Source organism: Chionomys nivalis, chromosome 1 (assembly GCF_950005125.1).
Source record: "Chionomys nivalis chromosome 1, mChiNiv1.1, whole genome shotgun sequence".
NCBI classification, from domain to species: Eukaryota; Metazoa; Chordata; class Mammalia; order Rodentia; family Cricetidae; genus Chionomys; species Chionomys nivalis.
The window spans coordinates 179,548,182-179,574,236 of NC_080086.1; the positions used below are offsets into that span (position 1 = coordinate 179,548,182).

General features: G+C 37.1%; 1 protein-coding gene across 8 annotated transcripts in view; it reads left to right on the forward strand.

Moving 5' to 3' along the window:
• The window catches only part of Cadps2 (calcium dependent secretion activator 2), a 529,236-nt gene that overhangs the window by 354,764 nt on the left and 148,417 nt on the right, over window positions 1-26,055 (forward strand). For all 8 annotated transcript variants that reach the window (XM_057791365.1, XM_057791395.1, XM_057791386.1 and 5 more), the window contains exons 10-13: window positions 8,303-8,411; window positions 10,831-11,031; window positions 22,851-22,987; window positions 25,169-25,356. In XM_057791365.1, coding sequence (XP_057647348.1) covers window positions 8,303-8,411; window positions 10,831-11,031; window positions 22,851-22,987; window positions 25,169-25,356 — 635 coding nt within the window. The remainder of the gene's footprint in view (window positions 1-8,302; window positions 8,412-10,830; window positions 11,032-22,850; window positions 22,988-25,168; window positions 25,357-26,055) is intronic.

The following is a 26,055-nucleotide window of genomic DNA, read 5'->3' on the forward strand; positions in this document are numbered from 1 at the left end:
GCCTTCAGTTTCTTTAAAGATCCTTTGATTGGTACTTGAGACTTCGTATGACCTGCTGTTAAAGTGTGATTTATTATTTGAATCCAGCTAGAAAAAAAATTTTTAACCTAAACATCAACAGGACCTGGGCCTATTTTCCAATTTACATAAAGAATAAATAACATCACTTTTTGCCCCTTTGGCTATCTACTGACATTTTTTAAGATCTAGTTCTTAAATGATAAAATTTTCACTCTTTTGGTGGTTTATATATATCAAGTCTGCATACTTTAACAGATAACAATGTAAACATATAAACATTATTTGTAAAAATCCTTTGGAAAAACAATGTTTTGATTTGTAATAAAACAATATCTTATCATTTATAGTACAATTACCCAGAATAATTTTACTAGAAATAGAGCAACATAGTATTTAAAACTGCATTTAGGTTCATGTCCATTTTTTCATGTCTCTGTCAATTTATTATTCATTTGTAAGGGCTTTCAATTAACATCCTCAACGCCAAAGTCATGCGCTCTTGCTTTACCCATAATGATATGGTCAGAATCAGCCCACGGAATGGGGGAAAGACCAAAAGAGAGAAGAGGAGTAACAAGTAAGGAGGCAGAAGGCAGAGGAGAGTCAATTATCCCTGATGTGTTCATAGCATCCAATCCCTTTGTGCTCACAACATCCAATCCCTGTGTGTTCACAGCATCCAATCCCTGTGAGTTCACAGCATCCAATCCCTGTGTGTTCACAGCATCCAATCCCTGTGTGTTCACAGCATCCAATCCCTGTGAGTTCACAGCATCCAAACCCTCTGTATTCATAACATCCAATCCCTGTGTGTTCATAGTACCCAACCCCTGTGTTCATAGCACCCAATGCTCTACCTTTTATTACTATTCTTTATTTTCTGCTGAAGAATTCACTACCCAAAGTTACTTCACTGTTTTTTTTGTTTTGTTTTGTTTTGTTTGTTTGTTTGTTTTTAATGGGATGAGGGACATATTTGTGGTGTTTGGCTTTATTTGGTTTTAGGAGTAGATCTTAATCTATAACCCAGGCTGACCTTTGCCTTAGCCTCCTGGATATTGAAATTACATACATACTTGACTAATAAAGAGATAAATAATCTTGACTTATTACTTAATTCACTTTTCTCTTCAGTACTCTTGTTTGTCTTTGATAGTAGTTCAGGGCTATCTTACATAGTGACCTCATCAAACATTTCTTAGAACTACTATGTTACAGCAGATTCCAATTTTGTTTTTTCTTTGTCATGTTTTGTTGAGCAAATGTTTTACTATTTTGTTCCAGTTGACCTAGAACTCATAATTCTCCTACCATATGAATTATAGGTATACAGCTTATTTTAAAAAATAATTGTATAATTTTTTTCAATAAATTTTAGCTCTCAGATCAACTCTTCCTTATTTAGTGAGCTGCAAATCCTCAGAATATCCTGATGTCTGAGTTGCAAAAGTATTCTCTTCAAATTCTTACTACATCATCAAAATGTGCTAAGTAGGTTGATCCCGAATTTCCTGAGAAACCGCCACACTGCTTTCCAAAGTGGTTGTACAAGTTTGCATTCCCACCAGCAATGGGTGAGTGTACCCCTTTCTCCACAACCTCTCCAGCAAAGGCTATCATTGGTGTTTTTTATTTTAGCCATTCTGACAGGTGTAAGATGGTATCTTAAAGTTGTCTTGATTTGCATTTCCCTGATTGCTAAGGAAGTTGAGCATGACCTTAAGTGTCATTTGGCCATTTGAACTTCTTCTGTTGAGAATTCTCTGTTCAGCTCAGTGGGTTGATTAGCATTTTCATGTCTAGTTTCTTGAGTTCTTTATATATTTTGGAGATCAGACCTTTGTCTGTTGCAGGGTTGGTGAAGATCTTCTCCCAGTCAGTGGGTTGCCTTTTTGTCTTAGTGACAGTGTCCTTTGCTTTACAGAAGCTTTTCAGTCTGAGGAGGTCCCATTTATTTAATGATGCCCTTAATGTCTGTGTTGCTGGGGTTATATGTAGGAAGTGGTCTCCTGTGCCCATGTGTTGTAGAGTACTTCCCACTTTTTCTTCTATCAGGTTCAGTGTGTTCAGACTGATATTGAAGTCTTTAATCCATGTGGACTTGAGTTTTGTGCATGGTGATAGATATGGATCTATTTTCATTCTTCTACAGATTGACATCCAGTTTTGCCAGCACAATTTGTTGAAGATGCTTCTTTTTTCCATTGTATACTTCTAGCTCCTTTATCGAAAATCAGGTGTTCATAGGTTTGTGGGTTAAAGTCCGGGTCTTCTATTCGATTCCATAGGTCGACTTCTCTGTTTTTATGTCAATACCAAGCTGTTTTCAATACTGTAGTTCTGTAACAGAGTTTGAAGTCAGGGATGATAATGCCTCCAGACGATCCTTTATTGTATAAGATTGTTTTGGCTATCCTGGGTTTTTTTGTTTTTCTATATAAAGTTGATTATTGTCTTCTCCAGATCTGTGAAGAATTTTGATGGGATTTTGATGGGGATTGCATTGAATTTATAGATTGCTTTTGGTGGAATTCCCATTTTTACTATGTTGATCCTCCCAGTCCAAGAGCAAGGGAGATCCTTCCATTTTCTGGTGTCCTCTTCAATTTCTTTCTTCAAAGACTTAAAGTTCTTGTCAAATAGATCTTTCACTTCCTACCCCTGGACCCAGCAATACCACTCTTGCGAATATACCCAAGAGATGCCCTATCATACAACAAAAGTATATGCTCAACTATGTTCATAGCAGCATTTCATGTAATAGCCAGAACCTGGAAACAACCTAGATGCCCTTCAATGGAAGAATGGATGAAGAAAGTGTGGAATATATACATATTAGAGTACTACTCAGCAGTAAAAAATAATGACTTCTCGAATTTTGCATGCAAATGGATGGAAATAGAAAACACTATCCTGAGTGAGGTAAGCTAGACCCAAAAAGAGGAACATGGGATGTACTCACTCATATTTGGTTTCTAGCCATAAATAAAGGACATTGAGCCTATAATTCATGATCCTAGAGAAGCTAAATAAGAAGGTGAACCCAAAGAAAAACATATAGGCATCCTCCTGAATATTAACCTTCATCAGGCGATGAAAGGAGACAGAGACAGAGACCCACATTGGAGCACCGGACTGAAATCTCAAGGTCCAAATCAGGAGCAGAAGGAGAGAGAGCACGAGCAAGGAACTCAGGACCGCGAGGGGTGTACCCACACACTGAGACAATGGGGATGTTCTGTCGGGACCTCACCAAGGCCAGCTGGCCTGGGTCTGAAAAAGCATGGGATAAAACCGGACTTGCTGAACATAATGGACAATGAGGACTACTGAGAACTCAAGAACAATGGCAATGGGATTTTGATCCTACTGCACATACTGTCTTTGTGGGAGCCTAGGCAGTTTGGATGCTCACCTTACTAGGTCTGGATGGAGGTGGGTGGTCCTTGGACTTCCCACAGGGCAGGGAACCCTGATTGCTCTTAGGGCTGACAAGGGAGGGGGACTTGATTGGGGGAAGGGGAGGGAAATGGGAGGCGGTGGTGGGGAGGAGGCAGAAATCTTTAATAAATAAATTAATTAAAAAATGCACTAAGTATTTAATGCTAAAATAACTTTTTATTCATTGGGTCAATATTTGCTGATATTGGTTCAGTAGAATGTTAAGATACCACTACCATAAAAATAAATGTAATTCTAATAGCTCCAGTCATACTACAAGGGAAAATGTATATTCAAACTCAATAGAGTTTATTTTTCTATACATTGCAATCCTTTATAATTAAAATACTATCTTTCTACCCTATTTTTAGTTCACAATGCCTTCCAATGTTTAACATTCTCTTTTTCTCTACATGGTAAATTCTATAAAAATGGTTTATTTCTCATGGATTACATATGTTTTTAAGAAGTTAAAAATAGCTTTTTCAGGGCTGAAGAGAAAGCTTGGCAGTTAAGAGCAGTTGCTGCTCTTGGAAAGGAGTTGGGTTCTGTCTCTGGCATCTGCATATTCTGGCTCACAGCCACCTGTAATTCCAGTTCAAGGAATCCAGTTCCCTTTTCTGGCTTCTTCAGATACTGTATGTATGTTGTGTATATAACAAACAATCAAGCACACGTACACATATAGATGTAAAATGAATAATACAAACACATTTGTTTTGTTGTGTTAGTAATCACACATTAACTAGCTGTTTTCCAAGTCTGGGTTTTATTCTTTCTTTAATTTTGTTTCCTAAATCTTCATAGTGCTAGCTTTTGAAAATGGTACAGCTTAACTGAGAAACTTACTTAACCAAGACCTAAAAAAATGACAACACCAATTGACATGCCAATGTGGGTAGGGGAATTCTCAAAAGGTTCTCCCCGTAGATGAACAGCTAAAGCAATTAATGGTTACTGAGAGGGAGAGTTTGTCTTCTTCAGAAATAAGCCTTGATTGGTTAGATAGCCAATCACAAAAGGTTAACCCTAAACATGTATGTATAATACTAAGTAAACTTAACAGGTTGTTTTTATACATTGTGAGGGAATCTGGAACAATAATAATAAAGAATAAGAGGTTATGGATTTTAGAAGGACTAAGGGGGGCATGGAAGATGTTAGACAGAGGACAGGGAAGGAAGAAGTTTATGTCATATGGTCGGAAGAACTATTTGTGCTACTTGTTTTTAAAACAAGATAAAAATTATAGTTTATACTCTCCAAAGTATTGCACTTTCAAATATTGTAGAATAGAACATTTTTAATTTAAATTAAATAACTTCCATGTAGACGTGGGCAGAGATTTCAGCTGTGTCAATGAAGTTGTGTCATTGAGAAGGAGACAGAAGGCAAGGTCATACAGTTAGAAAACCAATGGAGACCAGTATTAAAGATCTTAGGGGGAAATGTAAGGGGTTTAGATTGAGAAATAGAAAGAATTTTTTAAGATAAAGTTAATGTTCTCCTACATGGGAGTTCGGGTGAAGGAATGATTGAAGTGGGCAAGATGAGTAGTGTGTCTGGAGTACTTCACCCAGTGATATTCTGTTCGTAACTGCTGGAGGTGTGTGCCAGCTGTGTAGAGAAGACAGACCCTCCTGTGTTCTTCATCTCTCTCTCAGCAGGTTTCAGATTATTACGGCAGTGATGTGCCAGGGAACTCCTCTTATTATGGTTTTAAAGTCTCTCAAATAAGGGATGGAGATGCAAGACTTATTAATTATATGCTGAAAATAATCTTTTATTTTGTTACTAATTTATTGTTAAAGCATTGATTGCCAAAGCCCTTAACATCTAATTACAATAACTTACCCCTAAGACAAGTTGGACACATTTTGCTCTATTTTATATACTGGACCCAGCACTGTAATTGTTTTTAATGTCTGGAATGTCAAGTTGGCATTTGATGTCTCTTAAGTTCGTATCTCAAAGACAGAAATTAGATCTCTTAATCAGCAAGTCCATGGGATGGAGGTAATTACAGTCCTGGCTAAGGTATTTAATTTGGTAGTGTGGTCTAGTTGTAATACTAACAGTTCTATTTTGAGATGACCATGATGGCACATTCCTATTATTCAATAACTGGGGAGGCTGAAGCAGGAGGATTATTAAATTCACTACCAGGCTATGCTATGATCTTTTGTCATAGAAACAAGGGTTAGGAATGGAACCTGTTGGTAGAATGTGTGCCTAACAAATTCAAGACCCTGGGTTCAGTCTCCAGTTCTAGGAGATAAATATTTTCTTGTCCAACACCTAGAAGTACTGGATTGTATATATTATTCATCTTCTTATATGCTAAGCTGAATTATAAAAAAACCGGGGAGCCAGACATCAAAAACAAAATATGTAAGCTTCCATATGAATTAGGTCTGTGGCTGCAGTGGCAGCTGGAGTGTGGGATTAAGCTGGTATTTATATTGTCTAATCAGAGAAAGTCATAATTGAGATATATCCAGAGACAGAATTTAAAATATAGATCATAAGTAAATTAGAAAAACATCCAATGAAATGATGAACCAAGACAATAATCTACCCCCAGCCTTATAAACTTGTGTTTGTACTTAGTGTCTAAATGTGTACAAAAATTAGCCTTCAAAATTTCTATTAACTTGCCTTCAATATCTTTGTTGTATTAAATATAAATGAAATATCAAAGGTAAGAAATGAAGAGGCTGTGAAGAGCTAGCTCGGGTTTGAAAAATTCATTGCACTGCAGAGGGCCCAGGTTCTCATCTCCCAGCTCCCGAGTCAGGTGGCTCACAATCACCTACAACTCCAGCTCCATGGAAGGTTCCTTACCTGCGTTCATGTCATGTTCATGTAACTCGCATACACTCATACACAGAGAGGGAGGGCAGCATATAACTAAAAATAAAATAAATGCAAAAATTATATAAAATACTCTAGCCTGGTCTTAACCCTGGGACATCTAGAATAAAGAACATGGAGATATCAGTTATTTACTCAGGCGTCATAGAATATCCACAGAGAAAGTTATATTGAATAATAGCTAATGATCTAACATTATGAAACTAAACTGATTGTTTTTATCCTTAAGGACTTCAGCCATTAAACTATTACATACATAAACTATAGAACAGTTTTATTTAGGTTGTTTTTATTTCTAAACTGTCTCACAAACTTAATAAAAGAACCCACAACGTAAGAACAGAACATCACACTGTGGAAACCAAACAAGGGATTTAAATCCGGCACTTTCCAAAGGTGGAACTTAAATACCTTAAAAATACAGACCCTGAGATGCGAATCTTACAGAAGGGGAGGTTAAACAGTAAATTGAAGGAATCTATAATAAAAATGAAAATAAACTACAATAAAGATCACAAACGCAACTATTTATAGGACTCTAAAGAAATTAACTACAATCCAAAATGGACAGATGGAGAAAAAGGAAATAGGTAATTGGTTAAAGGGTATATAGAAAAGAATGTAAGGTCCAGGATACTTTTTTATAAAATTGAAAGAAAGAAAAATAGAACAAAAATTGGACAAAATCAATGTTTAGAAGTGATAAGACCTAAAGTTGATATTGCCTGAAATGATTCAAGAGAAGAGACACAGGATCCTAACTAGGATATGCTTGTCACTCCCAAAGAGTTCACAGGGAAACTATAGTGAGTGGAGAGGAAAACAACCTTTTTGTTACATTGTCTGTTTATTTGCCTATGTATGTGTGTGGTTATCACTGAGTCTGCATAGAAATAAAGGACAGCCTGCTGGAGTCTGCTCTCTACCACTGTGTGAGTCTTAGGGGTCAAACTCAAGTCATGTTAGTCTTGATGCCAAGCACATTTACCAACTGACCATCATGACAGCACCAAAGATGGAGAGAACATTTAAGAACAGCCTCAAAGGAGGAGGATTGAGTATAAAGAGAATACAATTGAAGTTTCGCCAAAGTTTTCAGCATGGACACATAACCCTTTAAAAATGGAATATTACCTTCAAAATGCTGATAGGATTGCCGGAGTAGAAAGCAGACTGTCATTTATGAATAAGAACACAAAAGCTTCTATTAAAGGAGGGAACTAAATTCAAAATGATGAAATGAGATTCAAGAATCAGTGAACAGCAAGAAAACAAATAAACAGAAGTACTTAATATTAGAGAAATGTAATATTAATAAAATATAAATTGATATTTAATGTATACGATTATATATATTTTAACAGTGGAGTATCCTGTTACTAAATGCTAACATACTAATAGCACCAGAATGAGATGGAAATACAGATAAAGATGAACTCTGGAGTTAGTAGTGGATTAGGAGTAATCAGTTTGCTGTAATCAAGACCAGATTAGGATAAAACAAAGACAATGTTTGAGAGTTTTCTTACTAAGACAGATGTGATTGATATATAGTGCCTATGTAACTGTGGAAAGCTGGAGATCTGTTTGCTGTTCATGCTTAGTTAGGAACCAAAAGGAGCTGCGTACAGATCTGTGAATATATGGCAAGAGTGAATGTGAAGTAGTATCACATCTGGCTGGTTGGTTTTCCGTCTCCTACGTAAGTATATCTGGCAGGGAAACAGTACACCATCCTCATCATCCTCATCATGGATGCCAGCTGACCTACGAAAGGTGTTTCAGACTCAGAGCTGGGTGTCGAGAAATGCTAATACAGAATAATTTACATGCAAATTACATGTTTCTGCTTGGAGAGAAGTCTCGGTAAAGAAAAACTAAAAGTTAAATTTGATTATTATTTTCTTTTTTTTAACTGAAAACAATTTATTTTCTTTATCCCCACCTTTCTGTTTCCACTGAGCAGGTTAGCCAGTACACCTTCGCTATGTGCAGTTACAGAGAAAAGAAGTCTGAACCACAGGAATTAATGCAACTTGAAGGATACACTGTGGATTACACAGACCCTCACCCAGGTAATGCTACATGAACCACTTTTTCAGCCTTGTGTGGATATGCACAGCTTTGTAATCTTCTTTATTTGTTCTCCACTTAAAATGCCCCTTGATGAATAGAAGGCTTATCTGAAGCTCATACAAATGGACAAGGCTTTAAGGTTCAAATTATGTCTTTTACCATCATCTGAGTCTCTTAGGGTTCTCCTTGTTACTTAGCTTTTCTGGGGTCATTGACTGCAAACTCATTATTCTTTGCTTTGCAGCTAGTATCCACTTATGAGTGAGGTCATACCATACTCCTCTTTCTGGGTCTGGGTTACCTAACTCAGGATGTTTTTTTTCTAGTTCCATCTGTTTGCATGCAAAATTCAGGATGTCTTTCTTGTTTTTAACCACTAAGTAGTACTCCATTGTGTAATTGTACCACATTTTCTTTATCCATTCTTCGGTTGGGGGCATCTAGGTTCTTTCCAGGGTCTAGCTATTATGAATAATGTTGTTATGAACATAGTTGAAAAAAAGCCTTTGTAGTATGATTGAACATCATATATGCCCAAGAGTGGTATTTCTGGGTCCTGAGGTAGATTGATTCCCAGTTTTCTGAGAGACCACAATACTGATTTTCAAAGTGGTTGTACAAGTTTGCATTCCCACCAGCAATGGAGGAGTGTTCTCCTTACTCCACATCATCTCCAGCATAAGCTATTATTGGTGTTTTTGATCTTATCCATTCTGACAGGTGTAAGATGGTATCTCAACGTTGTTTCGATTTGAATTTCCCTGATGGCTAAGGATGTTGAGCAAGTCCTTAAGTGTCTTTTGGCCATTTGCAATTCTTTTTTTTGCGAATTTTCTGTTTAGATCTGTATCCCATTTTTGATTGGATTATTTGGTAATTTGATGTCTATTTTCTTGAGTTCTTTATATATTTTGGAGATTAGTCCTCTGTTCAATGTGGGGTTGGTGAAGATCTCTTCCCATTTAGTCAGCTGCCATTTTGTCTTAGTGACTATGTTCTTTGCCTTATAAAAGATTCTCAATTTCAAGAGGTCCCATTTATTAATTGTTGCTCTCAGAGTCTGTGCTACTGTTATTTTATTTCAGAAGTGGTCTCCTGTGTCCATGCATTCAAGGCTACTTCCCACTTTCTCTTCAGTGAGGTTCAGTGTGGCTGGATTTATGTTGAGGTCTTTGATCCATTTGAACTTAAGTTTTGTGCATGGAGATAGATATGGATCTATTCTCATCTCTATAATTTTTGTACAATAATAAAATACTTAAATTTTGCTGATACAAAAATTAGATGAGATACATGCAGAAACATCACTGGGAAGCAAAATTACAGAGAAGATACTGAAATGCCAATGAATGACAGATGTAAATGTACAGACAGACGGACAGACAAATTTTGAGACAGAGTCTATATATCCCTGGCTAGCCTGAAACTCACTGTGTAGACCAGACTGGCCTCAGGTTCACGAAGGTCTTCATCCGTCTGCCTCTCAATTAAAGTTAATACCATTCCTCCAACATATATATTATATTCTAATTTTCTCCACAAAACATTTTCTTATATTTCTGTCCCTCCATGTATGTTAAAGTAGTTTGAAAAGGACCTAATAGTAAATTTAAAATCAAAGTCTGAAACATTTTTTGAAGATTTATATGATGCCACAGCTAGAAAATTTTATATCTGGCCTTATTTGATAAGTTGAAGTTAAAATCCATGAACAATAAGAATACTGTATAAAAATTGGAGATTGGTGTTAAGACTGGGATCTCATCCTTCACATAACTCATTACTCCAAACTCCAAATACTCTGAGATCAAGATTTCAGGTGCGTGTGCTCCTCCATCTATGGTGGCTGTAGGACTGAACACATGGTGCTTGAAAATGAGTGAATATTTGGATATATGGAAGGTAGTGAAATTAATCATCAATGTGAAAAAAACACAGGTAGTTAAGACTTAGATACATTTTTATATAACATACCGAGATGAAGTACAAATTGGTGACCATATTCTCTAATTGTTCACTTACAAATAGAAATACCAAAGGCTAAACTGCAATCCAAACTGAAGTATCACTTCTTCCTTACCTGTATTTTTATTTCCTTTAAATTCATATTTCACTTCCATGTAGAATGGTAAATATGCCAACACAAAGTGTTTACTCCTCTGGCACGGAATACGAGATTTTACTCTGCGTTTCTCTGGGGAATGTGTGTTGTACTTACTGCCTAATGCTCTCTTGTTGAGAGCTGAGTGTCTCCCTGATCTATATGTGGAAGTTTTTTTGCTGTGTCCCTATAAATTGTGGACTAGGGATATGATTATCAACTAAGATCATTTAAAGCATTGTGCTCATACGGATGAGGCTGGGGAAATAAAATCTGCCAACCATTTAAATTTTAATGGTTTCTCTCTTCTTCCACAGGCCTTCAGGGTGGTCAGGTGTTTTTTAATGCTGTTAAAGAAGGTGATACTGTAATATTCGCCAGTGACGATGAACAAGACAGAATATTATGGGTACAAGCCATGTACAGGGCCACAGGCCAGTCTTATAAACCAGTTCCTGTGGTTCAAAGCCAGAAGCTAAATCCTAAAGGAGGAACTCTCCATGCAGATGCTCAGCTTTGTAAGTTTTGTGAAAATTAATTTGATTATCAATTAATAACCTTAATAAAATATAAAACTGAGGGAAATTTGTTCAGTCTTATAGTTTGTATTATTAATTAACTAATTAAATAAAAGTAGTTTCTATTAGACATAGAATTAGTTATCTAATTTTTCACAGAAATATGGAGTGATACCTGTGTGTTGATAGACTGAGCAGCTTATATTTAGGAATATATATATGTATACATAAATGCATGTAATAGCAATTAGTAATAATACTAATAAAGAGGCCAAGATTCTGAAAAAGACCTGGGAGATTTTGGAACAAAAAAACGGAAGGGAGAAATGTTGCAATTATATTATAATCTCAAAACATTTTTAAAAATTCTGCAGACATTCAGAAAGCAAATTTTATTTTGTTTTTTGTATCTTTAGCCTCGGTTTCTTGTTAGGAGGAAAATATTGTGAAGTCAAATTTGATGAAATTCTACTGAATGTAGAAGAATCACACTGTGCATTTGTTTTTGGCAACTGCAAGGGTAATTGGGCTAGTCCCTTCTGTGTTGTAGAATGATAAGAGGAACATATAGTAAAAAAGAAAAAAAGAACAGCTTTTCTTATCTCCAGACGCTTTAATGTTCTGACAGTGTCTGTATGCTGATTCGAAACATTCAGATCCAGTGCATCTTTCACGTTGATTCAGTAGTGGCTGATGTGTGCGAGGTAGCAGCATTGGGAGCAGTTCCAAACACACTGGCAGTGATCACTTTATCTTGTTACACTCCTTTAGAAAACTTCCCTTACTTCTACATAAAACATTCTGTCTCTACATTTAATCTCAAGTTGTGGCTTTTTATTGTCAAGATTCTTCTGCGGGATAGTAACATCTTGACATGCATTATTTTCTTCTTTTCCTTTTCATGCATCAAATAATTACCCTCTCCTTCTTAGACACGCTTTAATAGATTGCATCTGAGCATCTTTAAAGTCTCCAAAGAGGACAAACAATTAAAGGAGGGATTTGTGCCTTCATCTCAACTCCTTTGCACCTTTGGATGCCTTGCTTCACACTTCAGGCTGTTGCCACAGTAGTGCATAGTCACTTGGTAACTATTCTACACTCCACGTGGAGTGCAGAGAGCTCATTCTGGGGCTCGTTTAGACATTTCCGTCAGCCTGGCCACATCAATGGCATCTTTTCTGCTGAAAATGTGAGGTTAGAAAAGATGCCATGGGCTATCATATTGAGCCATCAGATGTAAGGCTCTGTCAGTTCACAAACATGCATACTTGTGTAAGTACACACACATACACACATACATACACAAACACACACACACACACACACACACACCAGAATGATTTCCTTCCTCTGTGTACTTTTATTGTTCTACTCAGACATTATCCCTGAATTATTTTGCCCCTTCTGGATCATCTACACTCTTGTTTCTCCTGACTTGGATTCTCCATAGACAAATAGACATAACAGTATTTAGAAGTGGATTCTATCCACATTCATAGACAAAAAGTATTTTGTCAACATTCATAGACCATACTCTGTCCTTTATCTCGTGGGATACTGTTCCACAGTATTTAATGTGAACCTCTTTGTCTTCTTGAAAATCTGAGTTTAATATGTGAGCAGTCAGTGCCTCACGAGTAATATTGTAGTATTAGTTTCTTGTTCCTCTCTGAAATTCTTGTTCCTGTTTTCGTGTGTGAACCTAATCCCATTCTTCTTGCTGTTTACTTTGTGATAATGAAGTGCATCTGCTTTCTGTTACATTCACTTGTAGCACAAATAATAAACACTCAGAAATAGATATCGGGGTTCAAAAAGAAGATCAGAAAAGCAAAGCAGCCAACCACTAGAGAGTTCTTACCTCTACCAAGTCTCAGACAAACAAAGGGGTGATCCTATCCTCAAAGTGACTGTAGACTGCAGTGTTCTCTACCAAACCACTGCTTCTCTCTCCTCCTGCCTTATCTTCCTCTCTAGTGCCACCACCACTGCCCGGCCTCTATGGCTGTCTAATGTGGCTAGCTTTGCACTCTGATATTCAGGCAAACTTTATTTATTAAAACACAAATAAAATATCACTATATTCACTTTATATTTTTCCTGTTTACTCTTATAGAGAAAAAATACTTAGAATGTATCCAAAATCTTACCTGATTAATACTAACTTGTTTCAGCTGCACTAGAAAATAAATCTTCATTTACTCAAAACTCCTACACCATTTTTAACACTAACCTCTTATCTGTAGAGCACTCCTTTATTCTTAGCCCGGCTAATTTCTACACATGTCATGCTTAGATTGTTATTGTATCTATATTTCCTGTTTTTATAGTGTATTGTTGCCCATATATGAACATATTTTTTACTTTGAAGTAGCATAACTTTTAATTATACATACTAATGGATTTTATTAGAACATTTTCACACTTGTACGTGATGTATTTTTATTGTTTTCTCCTTTCATTGTCCTCTCTTGCTCCCCTCCCACTTCTATAGGCGTCTTTCCTATTCCCAACCAGTCTCCTTTCTACATTCATGATTTTTTTAATTTTTCTGTTTATTTTTGTGTGTGATGCATTGAGGTTTTTTGGAGTTTCTTGAAGGGTCCTGGGTGAGGGATTGTTTACAAGTATGAGTTTCTTACTGGTGGTTACACACTGAAGAAAATACATCTCCATCATCCCATAACATTAACTGTCTATACGCAGGAAGATGGGGGCCCTGTGTGTCTCTGCACACGGCAGTCCATCTCACTCTCTTCCTCCTTATCTTCTCTTTCACTCTTAGATGCTTTTCAGTCCCTCTGGCTAGTGTTCTCTGCACTTTAGAGGGAGTAAAGTGGTTCTTCTATTTAAGGAAAAATATTTAGCAGTCCTTTAGGCTCTGCATTTTCTCATTTCCAAGTCTCTGCGGTTATTCTGCTGCCCACTGTAAAAGGAAACCTCTTTGACCAAAGCTAATGCATATGAACATAGTTATTGGGAAGTATGCTGTGTCCATTTTAACAAAAATGAGAACAGCTTCTTCACTATGGCCTGTGACCTCCTAAGCCATGGGTTTTGACCAGGCTCGCAGCATCAGAGGGGATTTCTTTCCTGTGGAGTGGGCCTCCCATCCAATCAAAAAGAAGTTGATTGCCCCCATTACTGGCTTGCCACTGTTGCAGCACAGGGCATCTTTCTGTCTCGCTAGTCAGTAGCAGAGCACACAAGGTCCACAACTGAGTGAGACCCTTATTGAAAATACTGCCCCTGCCCTTCCCCCAAACAGCCTGCATAGTGTCTTTGGGCATTATGACAGCTTGGTAGCAGGAAGAAAGCTTTCATCTTGGTTCTAGCTAGATTTCTATATGTGCTGCAACCAAAACATGTGGTGTCTTCAGTAGTAGAGTCTGTCCATCTAGTTCTGGTAAGCAACCTTCAGACATAGTAAATGTCTGTATTGCTTTAGGGGCCTCAGAGGATTCTAACCAAAGTCTTGTAGTTAACCCACCCCTGGTTTTCATTAATAACCTACGGTTTCTGGCGACACTATTCTTTTTTGGTCATTTACTGTCCATTTATCTTCTTTGTTGCTTGACCTCTACAATATTTAGTTTGAATTACTTTCTTACTATTGAGTTTTGAGAGATGTTTCTATACTCTGCAAGATATTTGTCAAACTTCTTACTTGACAAATATTTTCTCATCTGTGGCTTGATTTACCATAAATTATAACAGTTCTTTTCAAAAGAAATGTATATCAATTTTTGATGAAGTCTGTTTTCTTTCTTGCTGTTAGTTGGCTTTTGTTTTTAAGGCAATGTTTCATGATGGAACTCGTGGTCTGTAATCTGCATCAGCATCTAAAATGCTGGAATTAGACGCTTGGTTTCTCATTTCTTTAAATAGTTATACCTGTCTTAGTTGCATTTCTTTTACTATGCTAAGATACCCAGACAAATATAGCTTAAGGAAGAAAGAACTTTTTGGCTCACAGTTCAAAATACACTCGATCATGCTGGGAAAGCTAAGAGACCAGGAGCTGGAAGCAGCCAGCCATGTGCCACACAGAGTGAGGAAGAAGAAATCAATGAGCATCTGAGCTCAGCTTACTTTCTTCTCCTTCTGTCATCCAGGATTGCTCCCTAGGGAATAGTACCACCCATGGTGGGCAGATCCTCTCACCTCAGTTAACTTAATTAGGATAACTCCCACAGGAATTCTCAGAGGCCCATGGCCCAGGTGATTATCCAGCTCATTGACAATTGAGATCAATCATTACAGCATCATTAATGTTATGAATAAGAAATTTTCACTGGGTGGGGATAACTTTGGATGGAATGTAAAATGAAATTAAGAAATAAAAAAGGGAAAAGGATATTACAGTTGAAATGTCAAAAAAAAAACTTCACCTAAAACAATATTTTAAGTGCTTGTTCTCTATCTAAAATTTATATAATCTGCCTTATAAATTTTGCATCTATATTGACTCACTTTTTATACTGGTTGATAGTACGCATCAGTGTTCATGGGATCATGGAGGCATTTGGCGAGTTGAAAAGGCTGCCCTAGGACATTTCCTGACATCTTTTTTTTTCTTCTGTCTGGTGTCACTTTATGGTTAAGGCAGTGCCATGCCGGTCAGGCTGGGTGGCACTGGGTGTACTTGTTCTGACTTAAAACAAACCGTTATCACTGCTAATGATGCCTCCCTCTGTTGGCAAGCTGCTAGCTGTATTCTTCATCAGAGCAGACCTCTTGTTTTTAATCTATTTTCAATAAATAAACAATAATATCAATTTTGAGGGAAGAAGTGGGAGGAAGGATGGGTACATTCCCTCTTCATCAGAACGAGAATCTGACCTTCTTCAGTTTGTTCTCAATCCCTCACTGCCTTCCATGGTTCCACATTGTTTCTTTCTCTCCCGTCCTGGTCATCTCTTGGAACACTTTATTAATCATCAATAAAAGTAGATAACATAAAGTTAAAGTGACTCATTGTATAACTGTAATTCCTTCTCTGTGGTTGGTAAAGGTAAGCTTCCTTTCTTTTTTCTTTCTTTCTGTTTAAGTATAATTTGTATTGATAAGAACTTGTAAGACTGTCATCTCTTTTACGATATCAACCTCCAACTTCCTAGCTAAACTCAGAAAATTTTCATTAGCTCTCACATTTATTATTTAACCACAACAAAGTTAGAAACAATCTAATACCTATTATTCGTGTAGATGTAAAGATAATGTTGTAATAACACCCCAAAATGTCCAGAATATATGAAGCAAAAACATTATAGATTATGTATGGTATCTTTTCTTCTATGTTAGGAACCTACTTGTAATAAGAAAAGGTAGGAGGAATACTCATACCCAAAACATTCATAATTAATGAATTGAATTGAAGGAACAGTTATTTTCTTCTTCTAATATTCTCATTTTTATCTAGCCTGTATATTTCTTTACTTCTTAAAAAAAAAACTCAACATAATGAGTATTTAAGGATGGTCAAAATAATGTTTATAAAATGTAACTTAGTAGAAGATCACCTTATCTTTTAGGATGTCAACAACAGTACATATTTATAGATCTCTCCAACAGGTAGATCTTGTCTTTATATCTGAGCATGTGTAGAAACCCTTTAGACAGAGTGAGCAGAACGAGAGACACGTGCTGCTAATAAATTTTCCATTTCAAATGTAGCAAGCTGCCTTGGACAGAGGAGCAGGATTTTACCTACCCTTTGCTGTCTCAATACAAAACCACCTTGCTTTTCATTTTTTGTTAATTACATATATAGCATGATCTATTTTTGATCTTAGTGCCACATGACAAAACAGTTATCCTCCAATAATAAATGCCAAATGTGAGCCAGGGGGATGGAGAGATGGCTCAGGAGGTGAGAGCACTTACTATTGAGCAGAAGATCTGAATCTGGTTCCCAGCACCCATGTCAGACAGCTCACAACCACCTCTAACCCCAGCTCTAGGGGACCCAAATCTACTCTTCTGGACTCATAGTAACACAATTAAATAATAACACTTGCACATATATTACATAATTAAATATTATATAATTACAAATAAGATAATTTTTGTAAACATGATCCAGAAACACTACCATCTACTTTATTTCTGCCTAATATGTTTTTAGAGAGCAGAGCTTGTGTTTAATTTTGTGAACTTGCTTTCCACGTTGCTAGTATGTTGCTGTGTTAGCAACACATTATTTTTCTCATTTCCATGTTAAATTTTACACTTCATAGGTAAAACATCAGTTTATTTCATCTTGAACATAATATTTCTGGTAAATATTCAATACTTATTTATTTTGCTAATTTATAATTCTCAGTCTCCATTGCTTTTTTTTAAATTTTTATTTATTTATTTATTTATTTATTTATTTATTTATTTATTTAAGATTTCTGCCTTCTCCCCGCCACCACCTCCCATTTCCGTCCCCCATCAAGTCCCCCTCCCTCATCATCCCTAAGAGTAATCCGGGTTTCCTGCCCTGTGGGAAGTCCGAGGACCACCCAGCTCCATCCAGGTCTAGTAAGGTGAGCATCCAAACTGCCTAGGCTCCCACAAAGCCAGTACGTGCAGTAGGATCAAAAACCCATTGCCATTGTTCTTGAGTTCTCAGTAGACCTCATTGTCTATTATGTTCAGCAAGTCCGGTTTTATCCCATGCTTTTTCAGACCCAGGCCAGCTGGCCTTGGTGAGTTCCTGATAGAACATCTCCATTGTCTCAGTTAAAACTTATTGTGTGAAAATAATTTTGTATTATTTGCTACAAAAAACAAAGCACATACCATGTCAACTTTAACTAACATAACAAAAAGAAGCTATTAAATTATTTGATTAATAATTGAGATGTGAATTAACTCCTAAATGATGTTTGTATTAACTGTTCCTCTAGTCTTAAGCAAAAACCTACATATATAAGACCATACTTACCAGACTTAACTGTATAGAAACTTAAAACATTGTAATACTATTGTATATGTTTAGTTATATACACATATTGTTACATACATAACTTATTGAAGGTCATATATGTAATAACAAAAACATGGCAGTTTTGCCAACTCATGCAAGCCACTGGTACTTCCTGTAAACTTTTAACTACAAGAAATTTACAGACAGGTTTGTGTAAGGTATATGGAGCTGTGGGCAAGCCCCTTAAGCATATGTTAGTTTTAAGCATAGCAAAGTGATTTTTATTTCAACAGTTTCATCTAAGGTGGTTCTGTGTTTACAGAGGAGAAATGGTCTCAGCTAGTGATCCCTGTCATCAGAGTCCTTTGCCACTGAGTCCTGATCCCAGACTCCTCAGTAACTTCCAGCTGCTGTTCAAACTTTCCTAATTCAGTTGCCCTCGTCTGTCTTCATGCCCTTCCTGTTGTATGTACACAACAGCTCACCACACTAAGAGCAGCAAAAGCAGTCGAGTCATTACTGTGTAGTGCAGACACAAAGTAATTTCTCCATTGCACAGTCTGAGCTCTGACTTCAGTGCCCTTCTGGAGATGTGGGTCCTTTGGCACATAAAGCTAGTTGGGGTCAGTGCCCACCCAATATAATATTCTCCCTCACAGCAGAGAGGTTAGACAGGTCTTTGGTGGTCCTTCTGTGTTTCCTCTGTTGGTTAATTTCAAGTCAGTATTATCTGTATAAGTTGAAACTGTTGACCTCCTATTCTCTTCTAATGAGTCCACACAGCTATTATCCCAATGAAACATTCGAATTTTCAGATTCCACTTGATTGAAACCTCTATCACTTCTTGAATTTCTAGCAAACAGCAGTATTGCCCAATTTAGATTTTATTCTATCTACTATTAGCACTCTTGGTGACAATACCACCTAAAGATGTTAGCACATAGATATCCAGCTGTTACCATAGAAACTCCACCAGCACTCTCAATTACCATGCCCCACATCTGTAGTTAGTCCATAGGTTAATCATCACAATTTATAGCACTATCACAGGCATCATTTAAGATCATTGCTTGCCAGTTTATTTTGATAATCTTCTTACACTGTTTCACTGAAATGTGCTAGCATCATAGCAGTGAACATTTGAATAGTACTATAGAGGTTTTTTATTTTTAAAAAATATTGAATAATTTTTTTCTTACCATAAACATTAATTGAAGGTAATCTGATAAAACCCAATTTTAAACAACAGATACCGGCTATACAGGTGATTGGAAACACATTTCCTAACTGATTCAGATGTCACAACTGTGTCTCTTAAGAAAATGTAGATAACTTATGCCAAAGGAAAACTACATGAAAATATGTTCTGAAAAATGAAAAATTAGACAATATTATGGCTAATTTTTGTTTTAGTTTATGAGACAAAAATGTGAATGAAGAAATGATACCAAGTGACAGCTTTGTAGGGTGTAGCTTTCATGAAAAGTATAATTAAGACTTCAGTGCATTAACTGGTTTTGTTAAATAAGTAGAGTGTAACTGCTTTTATCACAGTCATTAAATGTGCCGTGTGACCTGTCGATCTGCTTCACTTTACTCGCTCCTCTACTCTTTGTATATTCTATGACACTATATCCTAATATATAACATGAAATTTCTGTTGACGATAGCGAGCATTCAGTAGCATGCATCTCTGTCTTACTCCCTCTTTTTTATGCGATACCATCTTTGTACTTCATAGTGTGCCATAAGCACTCATATACATATACATTGCCATTCTTTGTTTAAAATAAAGGCCAGACAAGTAAACCAACTTTAGTTTTAAAAAACATAAAAATTGAATGGAAAAGAAAAAGCTAAAAACAAAAACATTTCTCACAGAGGGAGGTCTAAATTTCATTGGAGTTCGTTTTTAATTTTTCTTGTGTTCATAGAAGCTAATGGTGACATATCTTTTCATACAGTGTTTTGCAGTCTGCTTCTCTGACACAGAAGCAGAGATGCTGGGTCTTTGCAGAATGTGTTTTACAAAGCTGTAGCCCTCCCTGAGGGACTATAGGTTGTTGTTGGTTTTACTATCATCATCATCATCATCATCATCATCTTGTTTAATTCTTATTTGTTCGGTAGCAAGCATGTACCTTAGCAAATGTATGGTATTCAGAGAACAACTTGAGGCAGTCAATTCTCTCCTTCTATTATTCAGATTCTAGGTATCCAACTCAAGTCAAGCTTGTTAGAAAGAACCTTTACCCACTGAACTGGCTTACCAGCCCTTGTTTTTCTTTTTCTCTTTCTTCACCCCCCCCCTTTGAGACAGAGTTTCTCTAGGTAGACCTGACTGTCCTGTAATTCACTCTGTAGGTCATTCTGGCCTTAACTCAGAGATCCACCTGCCTCTGCCTCTGGGGTGCTGTGATTAAAGGTGTGTGCCACCATTTCCTGGTTCTCATTTTGTTTTTTACCTTAAAATTTTAGTGAGTTGGTTTGCCTGTATTTTCTAAGTTGAAGGAGAATAATCATTTTGACTTAATATTTGTGAGTATAATGTTAGCATTTATCTAATTGTCAAAAATAATTTTCATTTATTTTTGCTTTGTCACATTAGTAAAAATTATTTGAAACTATCTCATAAAATATTGTTTTATTAGTTCAAAAAATGTGTACTTGTAAAAATTAACTATAGACTTGTTTTCACAAATATACATTTTAAGACTATTTTCCTGTTGCTTTTAAAAATGATTCTTTAAACCTTTATAATAACATCAGAATTATGAGAGTTTTTCCTCTGAAATTTATTACATATCCCGTTCTCCACAGATAAGCCATTAATGGTCGTTATTTTTAACTGCTTCTTATGACCTCCGCTGAAAGAAATAATGAAAAAAATCATCAGTTATTTCATAGAAATAATCATCTCATAAAGGTGACACCAAGCACATTTTGTACTTAGAGAAATCAAGATGCTAAAATAGACCAGCTCCTTCAACTGGAAGATGCATGTGTTTTGCCTTCCTTGGTGTTCTGCCTCCTACTCATTTGATGCTGTTTCACATTGTAACATATTCAACTTTTACAAGACTTTAGACAGGATGTAAGAGAAACCGGACTGCCTTATTTCTCAATCTAAGGAAAAAAGTTTAGTGTTTATCCATTTAATACCACTTAGCATATGAAATAGCTCATCATTTGGGTGGTCATTAAATGTAACAGAACACAACTGGTGTTTTATTTAGAAAGGACCGTGGTGTACCTTGGGTACCCAGTGCTTTGTTTTCCATTGCTTTGCTGCTGCATTCGGTTCCTCATGTTACGTGGATGTGAGCTATACATCCATCTTAGTGTCTTTTATTTTTAATGTGATTCTCAAGACCCTTCAGCTTGAATTATACAGTTCTTCCATCCACAAATATGGCTGAAAGTTGAACTTGACATGGATCAATATGATCTGGACTAAAATATCTAAATGTGACTGATTATGTTAGCATCATGTCCACAGATCAATATTGAGTTTTATTATGAGCCTGACTCTATAATTGGGTTTGATCAATAAACTTTTGTCTCTTTTCCTTTGCAGATTTAGGGTTGTTCCACATAGGTTTTAGAAACTACACTTAGCTCGCATTTGGGACTCTTTTCTTGTGATGGCCAGAACGGGATTTATGTGTAAATTTGAAGGAACAATGGGCATCATGTTTCAGTTGTGAAAGAGTCCACTCCGGCCACTGACTGCTTAGCAGAGCTAATGTAGTAACACCCCAGCACTCCTTTTGGGATGTGTAGGGCTTTTTCTGTCTATATTTAGTAAATCGCATTGAAGACTTTGACAAAACATGCCATTAATGAAAGCAATCATAAAAGCGTGCCTTTTGATAAACCCGCAGGGTCCACAGGCATTGAAAGATGCAATCTGTAAAGAACAATAAGTTTGAACCTTTGATTGAAGTGCCATTTGGGACGGGGGGCATTGTCTGCATATCTGCACAGACAACGATGCTCGCTTTTTCATGTCTCTTAAACTTGAAGCCTGAGATCGTTCAATGCCATTTCTGCATTGAAGTTGGACCCATTAAAAGCTCCCTACAAAAAGCAGACCGGGAGTGATCCAGCTGAAGCTGTGTGCTTCTCTCTGCCCTAGTTTGCCATTTGGAAAGCAGGCTTCTGGCCATCATTGCCATTTCCTTTATGAATAGACCTGGGTTGTTTTCTGGTTACTTCTCTTTTCATGGATATTCATAAAATACAACAACTCTTCAATCCTTGACCCCTGTTTTTGGACATCATCTTACTATATAGCCAAGACAGGCCTGGGCTTGTCTATATAGATCAGGCTGGCCTCAAACTCACAGAGACCCACCAGGCTCTGACTCCCAAGTACTATGATGGTGTGCACCACCATGTCTAGCCCAACTTTTTTTAAAATTGGGAAATAACACTTGTTCTTCCAGTAAGTAAAAGAATCCAGTTTGAATAAAAGTTGGATTCTGAGTCCAGGTGATAGCTCACCAGATAAAGTCATTTGCAACCAAGCCTGATGACCTGGATTTGACTCTTGAAACCCACATCATAGCAGAACCAAAAGATCCAAGTCCTGCATGTTGTTCTCTGACATCCATGTGTGCGCCATGACATAATACACTTGCACACGTAATAAATACCTACAGTTGAAAGTTTTTCTTTGAATGTACTCATTCTAAATAGTTTGTGGATTGTCCTCATGTCATTTGGGGGCTTCAGATTTGCAATTCATATTAATATGATGTACTCTTTGCGAGTTGAAGGGCAAAAGTGTGGTCCTCAATCATGACGAGGCCTAAATTTTGTGTTCCTCATAAACTATATTGTTAATTATTAAATCAGAAACATGAATGTACTGTAAGTGATCTTTTGAATTTACAGATGCAGACCGTTTTCAGAAACATGGGATGGATGAGTTTATTTCTGCTAGTCCTTGCAAACTTGACCATGCCTTCCTCTTCAGAATTCTCCAGAGACAGACTTTGGATCACAGACTGAATGATTCCTATTCCTGTTTGGTAGGTACAAATCTGTCTATCTGGTCACCTATAGGTTAGAATAAAAGGTTTTCAGAAGTGAGAAATAGTTGCTGTAAAACAACATTTTATTCCTGACTCATTTAATCACTGTAGTTGGGGTTAGGGAATAAAGAATTCCAATCGATTGCTTCTCAATTTGAAAATTATACACTTGAAGACCACTGCTGAGCCACTCAATAGACGGGAGAATAGCCTGCAATAGATGCTGAACTCTAGTGGCCCCAGACAATGCCGACTGGAAATAAGAATGCTTTAAATAAAGACAGACGGAAAGCCTCTGTCATAGGAGTCACCAATACCTGCACAGACACTTTAAAGCTTATGTCCTATTCAGCAGATAGGACATAAGCTCTTTGATTCCTAGGATAACGTAAGTGACAGAGGAAGAAACGGAAAAAGTAACAATATGATGGGATATACAAAACAGGACAGCTTTAATTTCATCCAGCCCTCCAGAGATAATTTGAATTATGAGAGAGGCAGAGGCATGGAGGGGCAAGGGACAGAGGGCTAGAGACAGAGAGATGATTTAAATAGCTAACTGCCACCTGGTTTGTGATGAACATAAAATTCGATGTTATAATTTATAGTTTCCCTGATACCACAGAGTCTGGGGATTAAAGTTATAGCCTAACTACAATTTATTATTGGAAATGGTATTTTCTATCACTAATTGACTCTCATGGATACCGAGCCTAATAACTTTGTAGAATAAATTATACTCTTTTTGAAGTCCTAACTCAGACAGTTTGTTCTCAAGTCTTTGGAGATATCCAGTAGACATGAGGAAATGAATCAACAGCTATACCTACACTGGCAATTCATTAATTTGTCTATGAGTCTAAGAATAGAGCTGGTGTTAGTGGCAAACATCATTAATTGCAGCAGTTGAAAAGCAGAGGCAGACAGATTTGTCAGGTCTCTATGAGTTCAAGACCATCCTTGTCTATACAAAGAGTTTCAGGCCAGCCAGGGCTAAATAATGAGACTTGGTCTTAAAAAAATAAAGAAGGGAAGTAAGTTGGAGTAGGAGGGAGGGAATAAAGGATGAAAGGAGGAAAAATGTTACCCTCTGTCTTGTATACACTGAAAGCAAAATATGGTGTGATTAGAAACATTGCTTGGGATAGAGTGAACCTAGTTGTCAGTCAAGACTCACTAAGTGATTTTCTCTGTGGTCTTGGACAATTCTATTCCCATTTCTGATGTACGTTTCTTACATCAAACAGTTCTAAATACTAGAAACCAGTGACTGTGTGGGACTGGTCCACTGTGATTTTCCTGCCTCCACGTGTGGTTGAGTTGATATCCCTTACTTACCTTTGTTAATACATTTTCCTGTAATACTCTAACCCCTCTTCCTTAATAGTTATTCTGTTTCCTTTAAAAGCTCTCTTCTCTATATCATTTTAATCTAATTCCTGTAAGTGAGTTTGTTATAATGTTGTATGAAGCTGCTCTACCCAGTCCTACCCTCCAGCATTAACCAAACTGGCTGCTTGCTTTCTGCCCTACTCTTACAATGAGCGTCTTACTTCAGAAGAAGAAACCACTACTGGAAAACCTTAACTCTTGTGATCACAGAAGGACAGACTGAGAAAAATATTCCAGGCATAAGCATGCAAATGTGTGTCGCTGGTGGACTTACTGAAATTTTCTTTCTAGTTCATGTTATAAAATGCTTTCAGTGAATGGTCAGTTTCGGTGCTGGTGTCTACCTTGTTATTCTTTTTATATATACGCGCGCGCGTGTGTGTGTTTGTATTGTTTTTAATTGAGCTATGCATTTTTCCCCACTTCCCTCCCTTTCCTCCCCACTCCCCATCCCACCTTATTCTCTTTTTAACTGACTCCTAAATAAATCAGCATTTAGGGAACATCACTCATTGTGACTGATGAATGTAAACAAATCCTCTGAATAGAATTTGACTGCTTTTGAGTAGCAGTAGAGAAGAGCAGTGTGCCACACATTGTATCGGAGATATTAGATTGTCAGTGCCTCAAGTCACTTCCAAAATTGATGATTAACAAAGCAAACTCTAAGAGACACTCTGCTGCTGCTGCTGCTGCTGCTGCTGCTGTTGTTTACAATGCCTAAATGTGCATACAGAAAAACAAATCTTAGCCGGGAAAAACATGTCTTTTTCTTTTCTCTTGCAGGGGTGGTTTAGCCCTGGCCAAGTGTTTGTGTTAGATGAATATTGTGCCCGCTATGGTGTGAGAGGCTGTCACAGGCATCTCTGCTACCTTACAGAACTGATGGAACATTCAGAAAACGGTGCTGTCATTGACCCCACCCTGCTCCATTACAGCTTTGCATTCTGTGCCTCTCACGTGCATGGCAACAGGTATTTTGACTTGCAAATACTTGGTGAAATGTATAGGGTTGCCTGGAAGATGGGGAGAACGTGCTTGGCCATTATCACCTAGTAACAGACTGTAAATAGCAGGTACTTCTTAGGGGAAAAAAAACTCACACAAAGGAAAAATGTACATCAATATGCTGTTGATTTAGGTGAGCTGCACTTTATGTTTCTTTTTGCTGGCGAAACCACTTGAAAGAGAGAGAGACAGAGAACATATCCATGAGAGTGCAAGCTGCCTTTTCTTCTCCAGGGCCACCTGGTTCTGTATAGCTCAAGTGTCCGGATGATTCCTATTGTAGTGCATGTGCGTGCCTGGGGAGGATTTCCTGCAGGATGATGCAGACCTAAAGACCTTTTCTTAGCCGTTATGGAACAAACTTTCAATGCTAAAGCAGAATCAGATACCACACTCAGGCTAAGATTCCGCCCAACCCCTTCCCTAGCTTTCTGAAACTAGTATTTTGCATTAGGATTCTGAGCCACTGAACTCACCTCTTCTTTTACTAAGACAGAAGAAAGAATCACCTAGTGAAACCCTCTATAGTTAAGTACCTCTAGGCTTGAAAACTCACCTATAACTCTGTCCTCCGAAAATTATCTACAGATTACCTTTGTTAAGGCTCCCCCTATAACTGAGGTCCATACAGTCTAACCCTTCTGATTTTAATTATATTCTATCTC